The sequence below is a fragment of the Pelodiscus sinensis genome, chromosome 4 (genome assembly GCF_049634645.1).
Source record: "Pelodiscus sinensis isolate JC-2024 chromosome 4, ASM4963464v1, whole genome shotgun sequence".
NCBI lineage: Eukaryota > Metazoa > Chordata > Testudines > Trionychidae > Pelodiscus > Pelodiscus sinensis.
The window spans coordinates 111,683,418-111,707,059 of NC_134714.1; the positions used below are offsets into that span (position 1 = coordinate 111,683,418).

The 23,642-nt window shown below is 42.1% G+C and overlaps 1 protein-coding gene across 2 annotated transcripts in view; it reads right to left on the reverse strand.

Moving 5' to 3' along the window:
* PIK3C2A (phosphatidylinositol-4-phosphate 3-kinase catalytic subunit type 2 alpha) overlaps nucleotides 1-23,642 on the reverse strand; it is a 107,196-nt gene that overhangs the window by 72,610 nt on the left and 10,944 nt on the right. For both annotated transcript variants that reach the window (XM_075928066.1, XM_075928065.1), the window contains exons 2-3: nucleotides 15,721-16,897; nucleotides 49-149 (exon numbers count right to left, since the gene is read on the reverse strand). In XM_075928066.1, the coding sequence (XP_075784181.1) occupies nucleotides 49-149; nucleotides 15,721-16,836 (1,217 nt within the window). In that variant the 5' untranslated portion in view covers nucleotides 16,837-16,897. The remainder of the gene's footprint in view (nucleotides 1-48; nucleotides 150-15,720; nucleotides 16,898-23,642) is intronic.

Here is a 23,642-nt window from a genome sequence, read left to right on the forward strand (position 1 = left end):
TACAAAATTAATTATCTGAGAGTTAATTTACAATCAGTAACTTCTTACTTTGTAACTGCTTGACAAAAAGCTGCCAGCTCTTGATTCTGCCCTTCAGTATCTTGGAGAAGTACATTGTCTGTTGCCAGGCTAGTGGTCCCATTGTCTTGCTACAATTAAAGAATAAAACAGAACTTTAAACAGGTTGAAAACACACTCCTAAAAACTTTCAAATCACTAGTCAGATCTCAAAAGCAAAGTAATGTTTGACAACTATATTTCAGTTACATGACATGAGAATTTACAGTATTAGTATATATATGTAGTACAAAAATTAATATTTCCGGTTATGATCAAATTGGTTTCAATTACCAGAGCTGAAAAGGAAATACTCATCGAAGCATGGAATCCGGCTTAGACAGCTGTTTATATTCAAGATACGTGACAGCTAACTCTCCAATATAGCACCAAGTTCCCAGATCAAAAGATACTACACAATTATTGCCCGGCTTGTACTTTCTATCCCATTTTATTAAGGAAAGGGATGCCAAGACAGGACAACTTACATCAGGGTACAACTTCCACTTGGTCAGTCAGAGAGGCAAAATGGATATGAGTAAATGGTTGTAACAAGAATGGCAGTTCTCATAAATCAGTAACTTGCAGTACTCTGCATGAGCTTTAATGCAACCCTTGAACCCACAGCAATGATACAGCTGTGACCCGTGACTCCATAATGCAGTCTCTGATGGCAATCATGTTTGGAAAATTCTGATATATTTCCAGCAATTTTTAAATTAAAGTGCTTGATTCAACTGGTCACTTCTAAGATGGGGAGATGAAAGCCTCACTGCAGGCTAGGAATGTCATTGTGTGGACAACTACATGATTAACCAGTAAGCCCAGGCTTATTTTGTTGGCTACACACATTTCCCTCAGCTCCCAACTGTCCCACATTGCTGCCTCACATAAGCAGCAGCACAGCAAGCCTTTTCCGCGGGGGTCCGAACTCCCCACCAATAGAGGCTGCTCCGCAGCAGTAACCTCTGTCTGTGGGGAGTTCAGACCCCCTGCAGACTGAGGCTGCTGCCACCCTGCGCTGCTGCCTCTATATCAGAGGCTACAGCCAGGGCAGCAGGCAGCTAATCTGCACAGGGAGATGGTTTTTTAAACTCACTCCCTTCATGGGCCAGCCTTTGCCTGCCACCCTACGCTGCTGCATTGATACAGAGGCAGCAGCGTGGGATATCAGAGGGACTGGAGTGTGCTGGCTGCTAGCTTCGCCCCCGGGGACTATCAAATAGTCGTGTCACTGCTAAAATTTCATGCGGTTACATGACTATTCAATTATATGATATCAAACATCCCTTCTGCAGGCCAGATGCAAGCCAGAAGCTCTGAGTAACCAGGGTTGCCAGGTGTCTGGTATTCAACTGGACAGTCTGGTTTTTGCAGCCTCTGTCCAGTAAAAAATTAAGAAAATACTGGACATGTACAATGTCTGGTATTTTCTGCTTTTCCGGCTGGGCACCCAACGGAAGACTGGTGGGGGTTAAGGGAGTGGCTGGGGAGGCGGGGCCAAGGGAAGTGGCTGGAAGGTTCATGTAGTCAAAATATATGATATAGTCTGTTGATTGTTTATAATAAAGTTCCCATTCAGTATTAAGCATAGTTGTGATGGGTTGTTTGGTTTTTTTTTGGCTTGACAAATGTTTAGCACGTGTGTTTGATATTTATGCTTGTTGCGCTGTTTTGTTTTGTTTTTTGTTTTTTTAGTGTGTTCAATATTTTTTGGGAAACCATCTGGCAACCCTATGAGTAACTGCTGTCACTTCCCAGTTCAATAATTTTCATACTGGGCACATGTTAGGGATGATGGCTATTGAATTAACTGATAGGTAAGTAACCACATTCATTCCTATTGCTTACTTGACTATTCGATAGTCCAAGGGCAGAGCTGGCAGACACTCCGGGGAACCCCGTCACCCCGCACTGTTGCCTCTATCAGAGGCAGTAGTGTGGGGTGCTGTAGGGATGCAGAGCAGCCCCTGTCCATGAGGGGCTCGGACCCTCCCCACAGACAGGGCTGCTGTCACAGGCAGAGGCTTCCTTCAAGTAGCCTCCCCTGCTACCACCCCATGCTGCTGCCTCAGACAGAGGCAGCAGCACAGGTAGGGGAGCAGGTGGCACCGCAGACCCGGTGCTGGGGAGAACCGGCTATTAAACTTGCTTCCCCCAGCACCAGTTCCTCCCCCCACACCAGCTACCCATGAAACACAGGCAGCAAGGGGGGGAAATGCAAGGAGTTGAGATGATTAACTGGTAAGCCAGGCTTTGAGGAAAAAGAATAGCAACAGACCTGGTGGCTCCATTGCCTGCTCCCCCATGGCACTGTCCTAGAAAGAGCATGACAGAAGCTTGAGTTATATCTGAGCCTACTAAAAGCAACCTGAAGCAAAGAATGGTTTCTTTCCCACAGAGGCCTGAGGGAAGGAAGGGAGAACAAGCACATGGAAGAAGAAAGGAGCTTAGAATCCACCAATTAAAGATTTCTTATTCTCTGTTCCAGCAATCTGGGGGATGTTCTAAACTTGAACCAATGGAAAGCAGTCTACTCAGAAGGATAGTCTTTGGCTGTTCCCAACTAAAGAAATATGCTATAACTCTCCTTTACCTGAGATAGCCTTGATGCAGAAAGGTACGTTGGCCTTCCTAGCAGGAAATTTTAGGGTGATATATAAGTATTCTTTGTACTGGTTAAGCAGCATTAATAGAACCGAAAAAGGCAAGACATACTAATTTAGGCTTCTGAACCTTTTTGAAACAAGTTCAGCTCTCAAGCTAGCTACAATGGCATTACCACTTCCAGCCTGATGTGAGGTGAATATCTAAGTTATTAATACTAGTTCTTGATTATGTGATAGAAATGTTGGAAGATCGGGTGTAAAATAGGTCACTAGGAATTTAAGGACGGTACTAGTAAGACCAACTCTTAACCAGGCACTCTCTCAAAAGTAAATAAGTACCATACTATTTATGGCAATACAAAAGACTGTTTGCTCATCAACTCCTCTCTCAATATTTCAGGCAACAGAATGGGAAGAAGTTGAATATCTATAGTTACTCTTAAAAAAGCTGAAACACTACTGTTTAATCCTTCATGGTAATCATAGATAGTTCTAATTTTATGATGTCTATCCTAACCTTTTAAGATCTAAACTACAAGTATCTTTTCGTGGTATTAAGTTCTGAATAAAATAACAGTGAGTTTATTTCAGAAATCAGTGCAATATTTTGTATTCATGTAATAACTTGCAAACATTTTGACAGCTGCTATTAGTTAACTTGATGTCCAAAAACCTGAAGTTTATCTCAGTAAAAATGTACATTTGCTGTGCCAGATAAAGCTATTTAAATACAATTCTATTTTATGTATAAATATATTATGTTGACATTACCCATTTTACTGGGATTACACATTTTTAGGTTTAGAGCTTTCTGCCATCATTAAAATAACTGGGTCAAATATGATAATCATACTTTTGCTTCCAATTTAAACCACAGGGTTTTGTCAGTCATGCCATAGCACTAGAATGTTTCACTCACTATAAACACTGTGTACATCTTGTGCACAATTGATATTCAATGGTGAATGTTACGTGCCAATAAATAGGCCAGTCCTGTTTAACTGACTAATCTATTGGGTTACTGTTATCAGTGTGTATAGGCATTGCCTGTGTAAGCATCTATGCTTCTGTGGATGCAATATGTTGTTCTATTATACAGCAAGGAATTTTTGCTCAACAGCTATCTCCACATGAAACACTTCTCATATTATTTAGTGTGTTAATCCCAAACTAAAACATCCAGAAGTTCCACTGCAAAGCCAAGCCATACTTGTAAACAAGTATTATTGTAGTGAGCACTGCAACATACACACATCTCCACTGGCTTTATTTTAATGGAGAATGCAGCTTTTCATATACACTTGAACCTCTTTAATCCAGCAACTCTGGAGAAAAAGGGTCTACAGGATTAAAGATTTTCCCAAGCCAGAGAAGGAGTGAGGAGGATTGAAGTATGGCAATCTACCTGGAGCCCCATGTCCCCAACTGCTCCCATATACCACACCCCCTTCCACTATGGGAGCAGTGGGGAATAGCATCCAGCAGAGCAAATCACTGTTCTGCCCTTCCCCTAGCTGAGAGGGACAGGGAGCAGCAGCGCACAGAGCTGCCTCCACCTTCACATGCCAGGGTCCACAGGTGTTTCTGAATTAGGGACACCCAGAGTAAAAAGTATGGTTATAGTATTTATTGTAGTAGCCATTACCACCTTGCTATCAGTTTTCAACAAGATGGGAGATTTGGTTCTCTGTATCAAGTACAGGTAGTCCCCGGGTTACATGGATCCGACTTACATCGGATCCCTACTTACAAACGGGGTGAGGCAACCCCGCACTGGCTGCTTCCCCCCAGCAGACCAGGGAGACGCGAAGCTAGCACCCCCCCCCCCCCACAGCAGACCAGGGAGACGCAGAGCGGCTTTTCTCAGCAGACACCTCAGCTTGAGAATAAAGGACTGAGGGAAGTGAGGTGTGGGAGAATAAAACTGAGCTCTGGAGAAATGTTTGGCTAGAGTTTCCCCTACAATATGTACATGTTCCGACATACATACAAATTCAACTTAAGAACAAACCTACAGTCCCTATCTTGGACGTAACCCGGGGACTGCCTGTACTGGTAATTTGATTTTGTGGTGTCACTTCCAATTACTGATCCTAATACTGTGTGTCAGCTGTCGATGCATTCAAAAGTTTTCCTTCATGATAGAGCATCTTCTGAATACAATGTGGTGCATAAAACAAGACTGCTACCCTTTTTCAGGATCCTTTCTGGTTTGAGTAACAGTGAGAAGCCTGTGGTGACTAGCTATGTTAAAGGGCATTGTGGGTGTCATTAAACTAGATCTCAGCGATGGAAAAAGTTCAAATGACTCATATGAAATCCGACCATAAATAATGGCTGACTGCAATCCTCAGCAATTCAGACTTCAACACTTTCTTCCATATTTGTTGGCATACTGTGGGAGCACAAGGGCCTCAATCTTCTTTAATATATGCAATTCCCATACCATGATGTTTTCAGCCACCCTCACCAACCAAACAATAAGATTTGCAAGGGTGGGAGGATTATTTGTGTCTGAGATCCCTTGAAGGGAATTTAATTCTCCAAATTCAAAGGACTTAACCAAAGAACTAGTTGGAAGTTTCACCTAACAAGATACTGTGGATCTTAGCCCAGGGTTTCTCAACACATTGATCAGAACTCCAGAATGTTTCAAAGGATCATGTGGCAGCTCCTGTCCTATGGGGCTGGCTGGGCTTACTTCCTTGATCCAGGCACTGCAATCTCCAGTGTTCCAGTGCTACTAAGATTTGGCCCAGCAATCATGACTAACTCCAAGAGCATGATCACAACTCCACTCACACATAGCTGGTCCAATTAGTGGGTCAGAGCCAAATCTTAGTGGCACTACAATCCTGGAGGTTACAATGCCCAGAGCAGACAATCAAGTCCAGCTAGTCTCACAATATTGGAACTCACTGTAGTGTGAGCAGTGGGCAGGATCCATCCAAAGCCACCCCACAGCCTCCACCCTCACATTTACTGTGTTGTGACAAGCCATACACATAGTGAGAACCACTGCCTTAAACAATGCCTTTCCCTTTCTAAAGTAAAAGTAGGCAAAAATCACATAAAGTGCCCAACTCGGAGCCTTCATTTAAATTTGAGGGGGCTCGAAACAGTGCACACAACGGAATTCCACAACCCAGGAACTCAGGACCAGACAGAGCACATTTGATTTTTCCATTCTATAAGTCTCATCTTTTTCAAGGCTTTTGAGGAAGAGATGCCTTATGAAAGAGGTGCAGGCAGGGAAGGTCACACCAGGGCAGCTAGTAACTTTTGTATATGTTTCAAGCATTGGAAAGGTACATCTAAAGAAATACTTGAACACACATTAAACTTCAGACATGTTACACTACCACTAAACATGTTAGTTTTCAAAGCTTTACCTGCTAGGATGGTTTTGAGGAGTCATTTATTTTTCCTTTGATACTTTTTTGCAAGATATTTATGTTACAGTTCCAATTAATTTTAAGCTGAAAACTGCTAAAGTACCTCAAAACATAGAGCCATCGTGTAGACCGTATCATTCTCCTATACACTACACATTGGACCTCCCTGGCCTGGCACCTTCAGGACCTGACTGGTCCAGGATGGGATATTTTGCTGGAGCAGGGGAGGTTATTTCTGGACCCCTGCCACTGGCCCGTCCACTGACCAGCTCCCCACTTCCTGCTGGCCCCACTGCCGTGCCAACCCCATTGGCTAGTCACATGTGCTATGCTGTGGCCCTGGGTCCTGCTGGGCAGCCATGCGCCAGGTCTCCCAACCCTGCTGCCGCGCACTGGGCAGCCCTGACATCAGCTCGCTGGGGGCAGCCCATTGCCCTGCCAACCCTGCAGGGATCCATGCCACTGGCCCCCTACTAGGAATCTCTGGACCTGCAACATCTTGCCAGACCATGGATGTTGCTAGACCATAGAATCCCGGTTAAGAGAGTTTCAACTTGTAATTAAAACAAATAAAGGAAAGGAACTAGAAGCAGTAACTTAACCTTTTCACTGCTAGATTGTTGGTTTGACAAACTTACCATCTGGTGGCTATTAAGACATACAAAGTTCATAGGAATATGCTGGACCAGCACAATTCAATACTAAGCGAATGTGTGTCTACAGCTCTCACGTATATCACAAGAGAGCAAACTTCACATTACCAAAAGGAGATATGGCCTGTAGAGGTATCTCTGACATGTCTGGATTGAGGCAGTCCTATCGGAGCTAGAAGTAATGACTAATACTCTTCAGTGAAATTTCAAACATTCCAGTTACCTTTCCACGGGACAGAAAAAGCGTACACATGATGCCAATCTTTCAGCTGTCTTACTGCATGCTTTGTCTGCTAGCTTTTAATTACTTACATTGATTATGTAATTTCCAAGCCATTTTTAAGCCTTTAGGATTGGGGCAAGGCAGATCTTTATAGAAAGCAGGTCAAGATATAAATGCATTCACATAACTAACAACTTAAAACTTTATATTGTCTTGATCCTGCAGTAGGTTTACGCTGGTATAGTTAAGGCCATCTTCACTCCAGGGAAAATCAACACTGCCACTATTGATTTCTGGAGTTTGATTTAGTGGATCCAAACCCCCATTGTCTTCCCATTCTCCTCGCAGGAGTACTGGCCACCAACGGGAGCATTTGCTCCTGTTAGCCTCCTGCTGCAGAAATGGTGAGGAAATTCAAATCAAGGTATGTCAACTGCAGCTACATACTTAATATAGCTGAAGTTGCATATCTTGTTTCAACTTTACTCATTAATGTAGACCTGGCCTAAGAGCTGCTCTAACTTAAACTTGACTGCAAACAACCCTAGAGGATTGAAATGCAGCCAAAAGTGGCAAGGGGCTATCCTAGCACCATCATCCTTCCTTCAAACACACCCAATTTTCTCTGTTATCATGAATGGGAAATAGTATAATCATTGTTATACAATTAGAAGATTACCCTGGCATTGGAGTAAGCATCTCTGGCCTAGTTATATCAGTCTTGGGTACAGTTTACACAGGCAGAGTATGAAGTCTTCATTGTATGTAGTATTGCTCATTTGAAAATGTGTCATGCTTCACATTGCATACTCAAGTTTTAAGATACCATGAAAAAGCCTGCAATACATGTAGAAACAGTTCAATTGCCTGTACTATGGACAATTTTAAGTTTATCTTCAGCAAGTCAATTTCATACTTATATTCAAATATTGCATCTTGAGTGAAATCACTCATTTCCAATTAATCTATTCAATTGGAAACAGCTGCTCATTCAATCCTGACTGAGCATATGAATTCATACTACACTGAAATGTGCAGCTTAACATATATACAGAGTAGAGATGCAGTGATCCAAACTTGCCTGATCTAACCCAAAAAGTTTCTAATGCTCCAAATTGTATGTCAAAATGCTTGCCTGTGTGGTGAAACAATGTGTACCAAAGGGTTATAATTTCTAAACATGTTATACACTATGTTAGTTTGCACTAGAGAACTTTTAGTTTACGATAACCGTGTCTATACATACAAACCAGTTATTTCTTACTCACTAGTGTGTTGGACACTCATGCCCCTCTAATTCATTTTGCTGTCCCATGTAGAGAAGCCCATAGCAGTTTTGTTTATATTTTTTTAATCAACAGTTTATTTTGTAAACTGAGTTTGGAAACATTTTATCACAAACTAAACTGTTTACCTACTACCTCAAAAAGGGACTATATAAACCAACAACTTCAGCTGAACTGGTTTTAAGCAGCTATAGTTACTAGAGACGAAAATAGACTGTAGCCCTTCAGCTAAATTAAACTGAACAAAAACAGAGGGGTAGCCGTGTTAGTCTGAATCTGCAAAAACAACGAAAAGTCCTGTGGCACCTTATAGACTAATAGTTGTATCAGAGCATAAGATTTCGTGGGCAAAGACCCACTTCATCAGATGCATGTCCACTACATGTTGACTACAAGTTAGGTGGTCAAGTCAACACCACACAACACCAAGCCATACACAATGAAACAGGAAGTCAGCATACTAAAAGGAAGGCTAACTCTTGATAAAGGCTCAATTTATATCACGCAAACTGCAAGACAGGAAACAGTTAAATTCAAGTCAAGGATATCACAGCATAGATTTAGAAGGTCAAGTGCTTCACTTAATCCTCCAAGAACAGAAGGAAATGTTATGAGAAACACTACCCAATAAGATTCTACCAGAACCAAAGTTTTTTAAAAAAGTATTCTTACATTTAGACAATACCTTTCAATTCAAGCTGTACTGTACACAGGAATCACTTCCAATATTGAAATACAGATATGCCTGTGATGCAACATTGCCACTTGTGTAACACTATACAAACTGTTTAAGGTAGCAAACAATACCTTACCCCCACTGGAGCTGTAGGGGGATGTTCTGTAGTGACAAGGGGAAGTTTGACTAGGATAAAAAGTCCATTTCTATGTAAAAAATATCACCAGTGATTAAAACATTCATTTTATGTATTCTCCAAAAGATGGCACCTCCTCCAGCAAAGCATTGCTAAAACTCTGAGTACTGGTTCAGTAATGGCTGAAAGAAAACTGCAAATAAAAGGAGTCAAACTTCCTGTAGCACCACAAGTTCTCTTAGGAGATTTTATATCAAAACACTGATCCAATTTACAAGTTGTGACGGCGCGTTGGGGTCCCCCGCCTCCTGCATCCCTGAAAGGGCACGAACAGACTCCACCAGCCGGTAGAACAGAGGGAGTTTATTGCCTCTCCAGAATACAGCACAGCACAGATGTCACCAGGTTACAGGGCAGGCCTAGGATGCCTCAGCCCCCTTGATATGGGGGGGAGGGGTCCGGCTTCCAAATCCCCCAGCCTGTTGCTAAGGCTGCTTCCTCCATGCTCCCAGACAGAAACTAACTCTCCTCCAGCCCTGCCCCCCCCCCCCCAGCCAGGACAGCATTCCACCTTCCTTTGTTCTTCTCCATGGGGGGTAGCTGGTCAGACAGGTTGAGATACCCTCTTTGCATAATGACTCATCGCCTGTCTTGCTTGGTGGTGCTACAGACAGTAGCCAGTGAGTTAGCAGTTCCCCCCACTACGTCACACAAGTACAACTGATTTATCACAGATCATAATAGCATGGCTGGAATGACATCTGATATAAGAATGTTAAAATGCGGTTAAATTGACTAGCTGACAATTGACTAGCAGAGAAACAATTGACTAGTAGTGTTTCTCAATCAGCGGTACAAGTACTCAAGAGAAGTCTGTGGGTAGGGGAATATGTCAACACAACTGAAATTTGGAGAAAACTGAACTTTTGTTTTGTTTTATGTTTTACAGCGTTTTATTATTTTTGCATCCAAAAATTTCAATCACCCGCCCGGCTATGGTTACGTTGTTTTAAACAAATGTGTTGCAATCGTAGAAAAAAAAAGTGTGTGTGTCTGAAAACTGTAGGTACTGGGGCTTTTTTTTAATCAACAGTTTATTTTGTAAACTGAGTTTGGAAACATTTTATCACAAACTAAACTGTTTACCTACTACCTCAAAAAGGGACTATATAAACCAACAACTTCAGCTGAACTGGTTTTAAGCAGCTATAGTTACTAGAGACGAAAATAGACTGTAGCCCTTCAGCTAAATTAATTCAGCTTTTTTTTTTTTTTTTTTTAAAAAGGGTACTTTATTTAAAAAAAAAAAAGAAAGGTCAAGAAACACTGGTCAATGGACTTCCGCATTCCTTCTTTAAAGTGTACAAGAGCCCTTACTGGGGCTCTTGTACATTTCAAAGGAGGAATGCGGAACTCCGTGTACCACCCAGGCTGCACACAGAGTGCCTTCTTTGAAATGCACAAGAGTCCACAGCAGGTTTCAAAACCTGTGCGGTGCTGCTGTTTGCAGTACCCCTTCTCCCTCCCCCCTGCTTTGCTGCCTCTATCTCAGAGACGGCAAAGGGGGGGGATATCAATTAGCTGATTAGTCAAAATATCCGATAAGCAAATGCTTAGATTTTATGGAGCATATTTAGAAATATATTTGCTTTATAATGATTATCTAAGCTGGTTCCCCACAAGTACCGACTCCCATGGAGTCACCCTCCCCCCCCCCCCCCACACACACACTTTGCTGTCTCCTTGATGAGCACAGGATCATCGGTTAACCATTTATTTGTTTACACTATTATGTCCTTACAAGACACCCCACAGTAGGCAGATGGGGTATGGGAAGTAGGTCTCATAAGAACAGCCATACTGGGTCAGACCAAAGATCCATCCAGCCCAGTATCCTGTCTGCTGACAGTAGCCAATGCCAGGTGTCCCAGAGGGAGTGAACCAAACAGGTAATGATCAAGCAATCTCTCCCCTGCCATCCATCGCCACCCGCTGACAAACAAAGGCAAGGTACACCATTCCTTACCCGCCCTGCCTAACAGCCATGAATGGACTTAACCTCCATGAATTTCTCTAAGCTCCTTTTAAAACCTTGTTATAGTCCTAGACATCACAGCCTCTTCAGGCAAGGAGTTCCACAGGATGACTGTGTGCTGTGTGAAGAAGAACTTTCTTTTATTTGTTTTAAAGCTGCTGCCCATTAATTTCATTTGGTGGCCTCTAGTTCTTATATTGTGGGAATAAGTAAATAACTTTTCCTTATTCAGTTTCGCCATACCGCTCATGATTTTATATACCTCTATCATATCCCCCCTTAGTCTCCTCTTTTCTAAGATGAAAAGTCCTAGTCTCTTTAATCTCTCTTCATATGGGACCTGTTCCAAAACCCTAATCATTTTAATTGCCCTTTTCTGAACTTTTTCTAATGCCAGTGCCAGTGTGTGTGTGTGTGTGTGTGTGTGTGTGTGTGTGTGTGTGTGTGTGTGTGTGTGTGTGTGTGTGTGTGTGTGTATATATATATATATATTTAGATGAGGAGACCATATTTGTATGCAGTATTCAAGATGCGGGTGTACCATGGATTTATATAAAGGCAATAAGATATTCTCCGTCTGATTCTCTATCCCTTTTTTTAAAGATTCCTAACATCCTGTTTGCCTTTTTTGACTGCTGCTGCACACTGCGTGGACGTCTTCAGAGAACTATTCACGATGACTCCACGATCTCGCTTGTGAGTAGTTGTAGCTAAAGGAGTCCCCATCATATTGTATGTATAGTTGGGATTATTTTTCCCCAATGTGCATTACTTTACATTTATCCACACTAAATTTCATTTGACATTTTGTTGCCAAATCACTTAGTTTTGTGAGATCTTTCTGAAGTTCCTCACAGTCTGCTTTGGTCTTAACTATCTTGAGTAGTTTAGTATAATCTGCAAACTTTGCCACCTCGCTATTTAACCCTTTCTCCAGATCATTTATGAATAAGTTGAATAGCATTGGTCCCAGGACTGACCCTTGGGGAACACCACTAGTTACTCCTCTCCATTCTGAAAATTTACTATTTATTCCTACCCTTTGTTTCCGGTCTTTTAACCAGTTTTCAATCCATGAAAGGATCTTCCCTCTTATCCCATGACAACTTAATTTACATAAGAGCCTTTGGTGAGGGACCTTGTCAAAGGCTTTCTGGAAATCTAAGTATACTATATCTACTGGATCCCCGTTGTCCACCATGTCTGTTGACCCTTTCAAAGAACTCTAATAGATTAGTAAGACATGATTTCCCTTTACAGAAACCATGTTGACTTTTGCCCAACAAATTATGTTCTTCTATGTGTCTGACAATTTTATTCTTTACTATTGTTTCAACTAATTTGCCCGGTTCTTATGTTAGATTAATTGGTCTGTAATGGCCAGTATCGCCTCTAGAGCCCTTTTTAAATATTGGTGTTACATTAGCTATCTTCCAGTCATTGGGTACAGAAGCTGATTTAAAGGACAGGTTACAAGCCATAGTTAGTTGTTCTGCAATTTCAATTTGAGTTGAACTCTTAGGTGAATGCCATCTGGCACCAGTGACTTGTTACTGTTAAGTTTATCAATTCCAAAACCTCCTCTAATGACACTTCAATCTGTGACAATTCTTCAGATTTGTCACCTACAAAGGACAGCTCGGATTTGGGAATCTAACATCCTCAGCCGTGTAGACTGAAGCAAATAATTCATTTAGTTTCTCCGCAATGACTTTATCGTCTTTAAGGGATCTTTTTGTATCTCAATCGTCCAGGGGCCCCACTGGTAGTTTACTACTTCTGAAGTACTTAAATATTTTATTACTTTGAGTTTTTGGCTAGCTGTTCTTCCAACTCCTTTTTGGCTTTTCTTATTACATGTTTACACTTAATTTGGCAGTGTTTATGCTCCTTTCTATTTTAGTCACTAGGATTTGACTTCCACTTTTTAAAAGATGCCTTTTTATCTCTCACTGCTTCTTACACATAATTGTTAAGCCACAGTGGTTCTTTTTTAGTTCTTTTACTGTGTTTTTTAATTTGGAGTATACATTTAAGTTGGGCCTCTATTATGGTGTCTTTGAAAAGTTTCCATGCAGCTTGCAGGGATTTTACTTTTGTCACTGTAGCTTTTAATTTCTGTTTAACCTCCTAATTTTTGCAGAGATCCCCTTTCTGAAATTAAATGCCACACTGTTGGGCTGCTGAGGTGTTCTTCCCACCACAGGAATGTTAAATGTTGTTATATTATGGTCACTATTTCCCAGCGGTCCTGTTATAGTTACCTCTTGGACCAGATCCTGCACTTCACTCAGGACTAAATCGAGAATTGCCTCTTCCCTTGTGGGTTCCTGTACCAGCTGCTTCAAGAAGCAGTATCGAGACATTTTATCTTTGCATTTCATCCTGAAGTGACATGTACCCAGTCAATATGGGGATAACTGAAATCCCCTACTATTATTGAGTTTTTTATTTTGATAGCCTCTCTAATCTCCCTTAGCATTTCATAGTCACTATAACTGTCCTGGTCAGGTGGCTGATAATCTATCTCTAGTGCTATATTCTTAGTAGAGCATGGAATTACTATCCATGGAGATTTTATGAAACGTTTTGATTCATTTAAGATTTTTACTTCATTTGATTCTACATTTTCTTTCACATATAGTGCCAATCCCCAACCCACACAACCTGTTCTGTCCTTCCCATATATTTTGTACTCCGGTACGATTGTCCCCCATTGATTGTCCTCGTTTCACCAGGTTTCTGTGATGCCTTTTATACTAATATCCTCCTTCAATACGAGGCACTCTAGTTCACCCATCTTATTATTTAGACTTCCAGCACTTGTGTCCAAACACTTTAAAAACTTGTCACTGATTATTTGTCTGCCCTTTTCTGATGTGTCATTCTTTTATATGTGAATGTTTCTCGTCTGATTTGGCCCATACTTTATCCTCTTCCATTCTCTCCTTCTGACTAAAACCTAGAGAATCTCTACTAACAGACTCTCCTCTAAGAGAAGTCTCTGTCCAATCCACGTGCTCCTCTGCACCAATCGGCTTTCCCCCATCTCTTAGTTTAAAAACTGCTCTGCAACCTTTTTAATGTTAAGTGCCAGCAGTCTGCATCCCCTTTGGTTTAGGTGCAGTCCATCCTTCCTGTATAGGCGCTCTCTATCCCAAAAGGTTCGCCAGTTCCTTATAAAACTAAACTCTTCCTCCCTATACCATCATCTCATCCACACATTAATGTCCTCCTCCCTACACCATTGTCTCATACACTGAGCACAATATATTAGGGATCATGATTAGGGATGTTAAAAAGCAGTTAATTAGGTAACCATGAAAAATCTTAGCTGTTACATGGTGCAGGGTGGTAGCTGGCTCCCCAGGAGTGGGTCCAGGAGCCAGTGTGTAACCTTTACGGTAACCAATAAGATTATGCTTATCCGTTAACCATTTAAACTGTTACATCCCTGCTCATGATAATTCCTAACAAAACAGTTTTAAGGCTTGAAGCATAAGGTTTTCTATCATTTCCAATATTTTTCCAATATTTTTCTTTATATATTAACAACTTTGGTTGTTCTTGTCCCTGTAAACATTTGGTTCCTTCTAAATCTTGGGAAGATCTTGGTTTCAGCATCCTGTGATCATGAGTTCCATAGTCTAGTTATACAATGTAGGGAAACATTTGTCAGTTATGAATTTACCACCTTTCGGATGTTATAAGATAGGGCAAGGATAACAAAAGCTTCCTATACATGTTCTCTACACAATTCATTATTCTGTGTATCTGCATCCTGCCCTTTCTGAAAGATGAACAGCTTTTCAATTTCTTTGTATTGAAGTCATGTGCCTTCCTAATAGGGATGTAACAGTGTAGTCAATTAACTGATTAGCAAAAGCTTATCGGTTAATGCTATAGATTACATGCATTCCCCCCTTAACTCGGACAGTCATTTTTTTAGCAAGCTGGCCAGCAGCCTGGCTCAGCCCCAGATTGCACTGGGTCTGGAACCTTCCCCTGCTGCAGCTCTGCATTTAAAGTATCAGAGGCAGCAGCATGGGGAGAGAGGCAGCACCAGCTCTTGCTTCTTCCCCCCGCTGCCTCTGATACAGAGGTAGCAACAGGGGGAGGGAGGAAATGTGAATAGTCGATTACTCAAGTAGTTGCTTACAACTCACTTACATCCCTAATGTGTATTGTTAATATATAGAGTTAATAAAAATTAACATTTATATACCAGATGCCCCTCATATTAAATTAATCTTCATAAATGTATGGAATATTAAAAAATCCAAGGACTACAAGTCACCACAGATAAACTAACTTTTTCTTTAAACACCCAGAATCACGCTTTCTTTTACTGATGGGATCACAAAGTTAACAAATGCTTTTCACAGTTTTTTCAATGAACCAGGAATATTTCTCAGGAGATAGCACTTAAAATTGACTAGACTGAGTTAGTACTGCTCTTTAGAGTGATCCTGACTATTCCAAAATTCATCAAAATTATATACAACAATCCAGTGACTACTGTTTCATTTGAAGATTTATCCCTGCCGATAAGAACAACATAGGTGCAAATTTATATTTAAATCTCTTGCAAGATATTATAATCAGTATTAGAAAGTTTAGCAATGCCATTTCAAGAATTATAGATTATACCTGTGGTGTTTGGCCCTGTAATTTTGCAAGCTGAGTTGCTCGAATGTTTAAAGAGTGGCTTCTTGTAACAGTTGCCCCAGAAGTGGATTTCCCATTCACTGTTCTTTCACAATGACATGTTACTAGCAATTTTTCTTCTAGAAGAACAGCCTCCCATGGATCTTCTGCAACTGTACTCAATGTCACCTTTGCATCATCTTCTGCATTACACAAGAACTCCACATTATCCACTTTTGGTTTACTTAGAGGATCCAAGTCCAGCCAATCAAATTTACTGATATCACTGGAGTTTTCTGAGGTTGACAGGTTAGGTACTACAGACTTAAAACCACTCATCTCTAAGTCAGTGCTGGATTTCCCATTTTTCAAGAATTCTGAGGTGCTGGCTATTTTGTCAAATACTTTTGCCATTTCTGGGGTCAGTGTTGGAGGATACATGGGCAGGCTTCCTCGTGGATGGAAAGGAATAGTAGTCACCAATGGGTATGAAATGTACTGGGACCGCCCTGGAAGACTAAGATAAACAGGTTCTGTAGATTGATAGGTGGACATGCTTAGGTGGAAGCCATTCTGAAATACGCCAGCTTGTTTACTATAAGAAGCTGATGGATAAGGAGGGGGTAAAGTGCAAGTCACAGGCCCAGGTAGCCCAGGTGTCCACAGTCCTCTTTGACCAGTAGGCCTAATATAAAACGGTGAAGAAAATGATGGGCTCAGAACAGGAGTTGCTGGTAATGCAGGTAAGTCACTAGATTCAAAACTTTCATCTAGCAGCAATTTCTCTAATTCAGCAGGAGTCATTTTGTCTACATCAACCGTGCTTAGTTTATCTTCCACCCTTTTTTTGGCAACAGACTCTGGAAATGCCATGAGATCATGGTCCAGTTTATTATGAGTTTGTGCTTTTTGTCTGGTGCTGCTTGAAGATTCAGAAGTTTGCTTATTACCAATTACCACTCTTTCCTTTTGCATCTTAGCTAATGCCTCAGCTTCCATCTGCAATGCCTCTTCTTTGTCCACATCTTTTGTCCTTGCAGTTCCCAAAGAAGGAGATGAGCGCTGTTTAAGTCCATTGCTACTGGATAGCTGAGCCATAACGTGAAAGCAGACGTACATTTAAAGATCCCTTCTTCCTAATGATCTTTGGCCCTTGACTTTGAGAATAGTTTCAGTAGACCTGAAAAGAGAACCCCAAAACATTAGATATGCACAAAATTATACAAAGTACATAAAAACAGTTTACACTATAAAATGTAAATTAAAAGATTTACATTTCAACAGACCATATTTTCTAGATTTCTAATCAGTTCTATGTTATGTTAAGAGCAGTCATGTTTTGACTGGAAGTCAATGCTATAGTTGAGTAGTTGGGCAAAAACTTAGACTGTGTTTCAAATCAGGAAATCCGAGATACTTTAGACAAGTCATATACTCTTTGTGCCTTCGTTTGCCATCTGTAAGATGGGGAAAAGTTCCCTGCCTCACAAGTGTACTGAGGGACCCTGTGTACCAAAAATAGATGGTGCTCCTGATGCACACTCCAAAAGAAACTCCTCCAGTTTACCACCAGTAAGTTTAACCAGGCAATAAGGACACATCAAATGGATGATCACAGGATACCATACGTCAGATATATCATCATTAGCAATGCTAAACTCATGAAAGATTTCACATCCTTTGGAAGAGTTTCATCTTACTTTTAAGCATTTAGAAAATGCTTTGTTACATATAGCAACATACCTAGTTACAAGATATATTTATATTCAATTCCTATAAGCGCAATATAAAATATGTAGACATTATTCCTCATTACATAAATGAAGGTAGATACACTAAATGACTGTCCAGGCCAAAGAGAATCAGTGGTATGGCAGTTTGATCCACAATCCCACGTCAAACTATTAGACACTGCTTCCCAGCACTAATTAATAAAATGAAAATTTTAAAAACATCATTATTGTACAGTAGACTGCCAAGAGGACGCTAGTCTTGTGTCTGAATTTTCAGTATTCAACATAATATACCTTATTCCTCCATGGCTGTTACACACGGGAAACTTGCTGCTGACTAAGAGCTAAAAACCTTTCACCAAGAGCTGCTGAGCTAGTATGCATGTTATATGGCAAGATAAAAATAATAAATAATGAGTTTCTGCAGACTGGTTATACAAAACATGAGTGAAGTTCATGTAAAACATGTCCTCTACATGAAGAGCAATAAGCACCTTAATAAACTATATAACAATCTGCAGAGAGAAACAAAAATTGGACTTTTCTTGTTTTGGTTCTTTATGATATACAAAGTTTACATGAATTTTTTTGTTTAAAAAAAAAAGTTAAATCAGTAGTCAATTTTCCATATAAGGGGAGTCCAGATGACAACTACTGCAATAAAATCATAAGCCAGAAGAGTGCATGCTGAGCCTTCTTCAGGTAATGGAGGAAACAGGAAGAGATTTTTAATGCAGTTGTTTACAACTCTGCTTTTGGCTTTTATTACATCTATGTATCCTCAATGACTAACATTCTGGAGAAAAGAAATCAAAGATTCTATATACCCTCAATCTTCAGTTAAGGACTGAGAACACGTATCATCTTTGGCTCCCAAGGCAGCACCCCTGGAAGACTAGTTTTGGTGAGGAACATCAATTATTTATAATTGCTGTAGAGTCTGCAAATGTATGGAAACATTGTACATACAAGGTTGTCCCTGACTCAGAACTTACAGTTGACTTACTTTTGAATTGAGATTAACATAAAAGAGTACTTCATAAACAAACAAGTATTGCAGACAACTTGCAAACACTACATACAAACACTACAAACTCCAATTGTCTGGCATCCAGTGGTCCGCTCTCCTGATAGTCCGGCACCAACTGGAACCCGGAAGTGCTCCAGCCAGCCAGACAATTGGGAGCTGCTCTGTCCCTGGCTTCCCCAAGTCCGCTGCTGCTGAAACTGACCAGTGGCTGACTTGGGGAAGCCGGGGGCAGAGCAGCTGGGGTGCTGCCGGGTTGGTCCCGCAGCGCCGCCCTCTCCCACGCTGCACAGTTCCCCGCCGACTCCACTCCCCACCAGACCCTTCATAGCCCCCCTTCCAGTACTCCGGCATATCTGATAATCCAGCACACACACACCCCCGATCCTAAAGGTGCCAGATTATTGGAAGTTTACTGTATAACATTTCCATTACTTGTCAATGAAAAGTCTGTAAATCAATAATTGGTTTCACATCTATATATTAACAGCTCTTTATGGGATTAATCTTCTTACATTCATAATTACTTCTGTGGAGGAAAGGAGAGTGATATAGAGCAAAAATCCATATGGAAAAAAAGAATGTCTTTCTTTATCTCCAACAAAGAATCTATGTTCTATAATCCTTGAAACCAATTTTCATTCCCCAAAACAAAGAAGTTAGTTATGCCTATCACTAATCATCTTAGTTTCATGCACATGTTAAAGCTTATAAACCTTATAAAAGCAAATTCATATCTTTTTAGTTGAAAAACTAAGTCATAACACATAGGCAAACCACATTTTAATAACTTTAACCCAAGCAAAGCATCGCTAAGCACAAATACCAGCTTGTTTATTGTAAGAGCTGATGGGTAAAGAGAAGAAAGTCCAAGTCACAGATGCAGATAGCCCAGGTGTCCAGTCCTCTTTGACCCTGTAGGCTTAATATAAAATGGTGGACAAAACGATAGGTTTTGCCACAGAAAGTGCAGGGGGCTTGACAACTGTTGACACGTAGTGCCTGGCTCCCACCCCAGTGATCCCTAAAGCCACATCCTTAGGGGACATGATGCCATGGGGGAGAGGGTAGCGCAATGGCAGGAAAGGACTTAGGGATGGTAACAGACAGCCTTCCTTCCCCCCATCCCCTCCCTCGCCAAGACTCTCAGGCCAAATTGTGGAATTGCTTCAGGTGAGAATGACCATGGCCCAAGAATTTTAGACCCTTACTCTATAAAAAACACATGCTACAAAAATACTTGGGTCAGTTCCCCACTGCTTTGCACCTTACATAGCTGTATATTCCAGTGGAAAGTGAGTGAAAAATGAATACAATATACTGCTATTCTGAAACAGTAGGGCTTCACATGCACTGTGCATAGATATGCAAGGTGCAGGTCAACAGGTTAACATACTGAGCTGGGTTTAAACCACAATAGAATTGAAAGCCGAGATTTAAAATTTGTATTTGGCTGCCTCCAAACCTTATAGAACCTGTAGCTATTTCTTTCAGAGAGAGTTTAGGTTGAACTCAAAAACTAATTTGCCCTCAACACCCATTAATGTACTAGTGCAGGAATATTGTTCCTTTGTGTTCATTCCTATTCAGACCAAAGATGTTAAGAGGTGAGTAACTGGGTAATCATGTAGTCGATACAAATTGTATCAACCACACAATTAGTGAATAAGGGAAGCGGCTTAGAAGGAATTACCTCCACTGCAGCTCTGCAATTTAAATGTAGTAAGAGTCAGGCATGCAGGCAGCACAGCTACATTTACCTTCAGAGCTGCAGCGGGGGTAGCTCCTGGACACAGCACGAGCAAGGCTTGTGGGAAACTGAGACCCACCATGGATAGGGATGCTACTAAAGCAACCTCCTTTGACCCCTCCACACTGCTGCCTCTGATAGCGGGGGCAAAGCAGCACCACGGAGACAGTCCTGGGGGGAACAAGCTTTTAAGCTATCACCCCCCCAGCACCGGCTCCTGATTTATATTAGAGGCAACAGGGGGAAGGGAGAATGGCAAAAGGGAGGGGAAGAATGAGAGTACTTGACTCAACTACCTGATAAGCCTAGGTTTACTGGGTAGTTGACTACAGGCAGTCCCTGACTTACGTCGGATCCACAGTTACGAACGGGGCTCGCCCCGGAGGACACGGACTGCGGGACCTCGCGGTCCTGACGCCCGTGTATTCCGGGGCTTTCTCCGCGTCTCCCTGGTCTGCAGACCAGGAAGACTTGGAGCAAAGCCGCGGAGGGGCTCGGGCAGCGGGGCAGCCCAGGCGTGCCTTGGCTGCCCTGCTGCCCGAGCTCCCCCGCGGCTTTGCAATGCCTCGGGGAAGCCGGTAGCTGCTCTACCCCAGGCATCGTCGGCGAGAAAAGCCTGGTCTGCTGGGAGGGGGGGGGGGCGCGCACTAGCTGAGCCCCCCCCTCCCCAGCAGACCAGGGAGACGCGGGTGGCGGGACCGCCGAGACGAGCCGCGGTCCCGCCCGCATCCTCCGCGGCTTTGCTCCGTGTCTCCCTGGTCTGCTGGAGGTGGGCTCCCCCCAGCAGACCAGGGAGATGGGGAGCAAAGCTGCGGAGCACGCGGGCAGCGTGACAGCCCAGACGCGCCGCGGCTGTCCCGCTGCCAGCGTCCTCTGAGGCTTTGCTCCCTGTTTCCCTGGTCTGCTGGGGGGGGGGGGGGGCCCTGTACTCGGGGACTGCTTGTACTTTCATTGACAGAAGACATCGGATAATCAAGGAAGGATCGGATTCAGTAGTTAGAAGTAGATTAGTGAAAATCAGTTTTTAGTTTTATTTTTACCAAGCAGACATTCTGTCATTGCACACATGCTCAGTTTGATCATAACATTTAAGGCTTGTCCTTAGAGCATTTAGAAAGCCAAGCCAAATGTCTAAATCTGTTCTCAGATTCCGTATCACTGGCTATAAATGGACTGCAATTTTATAATTGATTAAAAACAAATGCACTTGCTAGGACTGATATAGATATAACAGGACTTGATTTCATGTGCGCCAGCATTTTAATGTTAAAGACATGTGATTAATGTATCACAGCTAATACTCTCAATTTCAGCTAATACAAAACAAGCTGTGTAATCTGGTTGTGAATGTGGACCGTACAACATCTGCCAAAATTTCTTAAATACCAGAGCAAAAATGCCTGAAACTGTAGTTTATCAAATTCAGAAGACAATTCAGAGTAACTAGTTAAACTTCTGCAACATTTGCAAAGCACAGCAGCATTACATTTAAATTCAAACCCTAGGGACAAGAGAAAGGAGAAATACACACATTGTTACTGATCTTGTGTTACAAATTCAGGAAAGATCTTTATGAGGACAGAAATTCATTGGAAGGTCTGGGCCCAGCGAATATCTAGGTGTAACTGGTTTCAATCATGTCTCCGGAGTGCTGAAGTAACCTCGAAAGACTCAAAATCGTTGCTCTGATTTCAGCTATTGCAATATACTGCAGTCAACACCATTAAAATGTAGTTCTAAGCTAGGTAGTTCACCTGTTTGCCTTCAAGAGCATAATCCTCCATCCAAATACTTAAATGGCATAGGTCAAATACTTCCTGATTTTTTTTAATTTGCTTGTTTGCAATATTTTATTTGAAAAATATCTGACAATTACCCTTTTCCACTTTGCTAATTTTCCCCTGCAATCTGAAGTTGAACTACCTCTATCTATGTATTAGGGATGTTACTTAGTGGGTAATACAATAGCCATATGAATTCTTAGCAGTTGCTCAACTATTCTAAAGTTCCCACACATGAGGCCAACAGCCAGTGTGCTCCAGCCCCACTCCCTGGGAAACCCTTGCCTCCCTGCGCTGCCACGAAGCACCCTGTCTGCAGTGACCTGTGGACAGAAGCTGCTCCAACAGCAACCCCTGTCTGCAGGGGGTCCGAATTCCCTGTGGAGAGAGGCTGCTCTCCCCCCCCACCCGTGCTGCTGCCTTTTAAGCCTGCTACCTCCTCTTCCCCTCCTCCCCCACCAGCTCCTCCTTGCAGCATCTGAAACAGAGGCAGTAAGAGAGGAGGAAATGTGAGTAGTTGACAAAATTAACCAATAAGCCTAGGCTTACCAGTTAATCAGATCGTCAACTACTTCTTTACATCCTTTCTATATATTAGTATCAATTATGTCAACATACGTCTGGGTTGTATTTGATGTATCCTTCACAGGTGATGGGGATAATATAGAAATACAACCAATGGACAATGATATAGTTCTATTTACAAATCGCTATAACCATCAAGTCTGATTAAAAATACAAGACCAATACCTGACTGGTTTCTTTGTTTCCTTGCTCCACTTCCAGGAGTTATATCAGCCGCCATCCCACAACCCAGTTCTAACTTCTTATGGTCACCCCACTTCCAATCTTCCAAGGGGGGGGGGGAACCCACACACATTCCCACCCCAAAAAAAGACAGTGAAGAAGTAGGAGCAGGGTCATCTGAGGGCAGCTTCAGAGTTAAAAAGTATGATTTGGAAAGTGTGTAACTGCTGAAAATTTCACCAGTTACACACAAAGCAGCAGTGTATGCCAGGAGTCAACTATTAATCCAACTCCTGGGGCACACTGACTGCCATCCCATGCTGCTGTTTCTGTATCAGAGGCAGCAGCACGGGGTGGCAGCCACCTCCCACTTTGCTCCTGGGGAGTTGCCTGCTGCCCCACATTGTTTCCTCTGATACAGAGGCAGCAGCACAGAGTGGCAGGCTGCTCTTCTGCAGCCAGATGCCAGCTTTAAAGCTGGCTCTCACTGAGTACTAGCTCTCTGGTAGCTAGACTGGGAGCCACGTGTAACCATTTGGGTAACCCAAGCTTATAGGTTATCCATTTAAATGACTACACTCTCAGTTCCCTAATAACTGATGGGCTCAAACTATGGGCTGAAACTATGCCTCCTCTGACCCCAGTCTCCACCCACAAAATCTAAGTCAGGTGAACCACTCAGATAAGGATTTCTGTGGGGTCAGAGGAAGGATGGATCAAATGGATCCTCTACTTCAAGACTGCAGATTTTTTGCTCCTTTCCACTCAAAAAGGAGAAAGGAATATTGAGCTGCATGTTACTATCTAAGAGGAAGGAACACAGAAGACCCAAATAATGTGTTTTGTTTCTGCTATAGCCCAAAGAGATGGAGAATGACTGTGGAGGC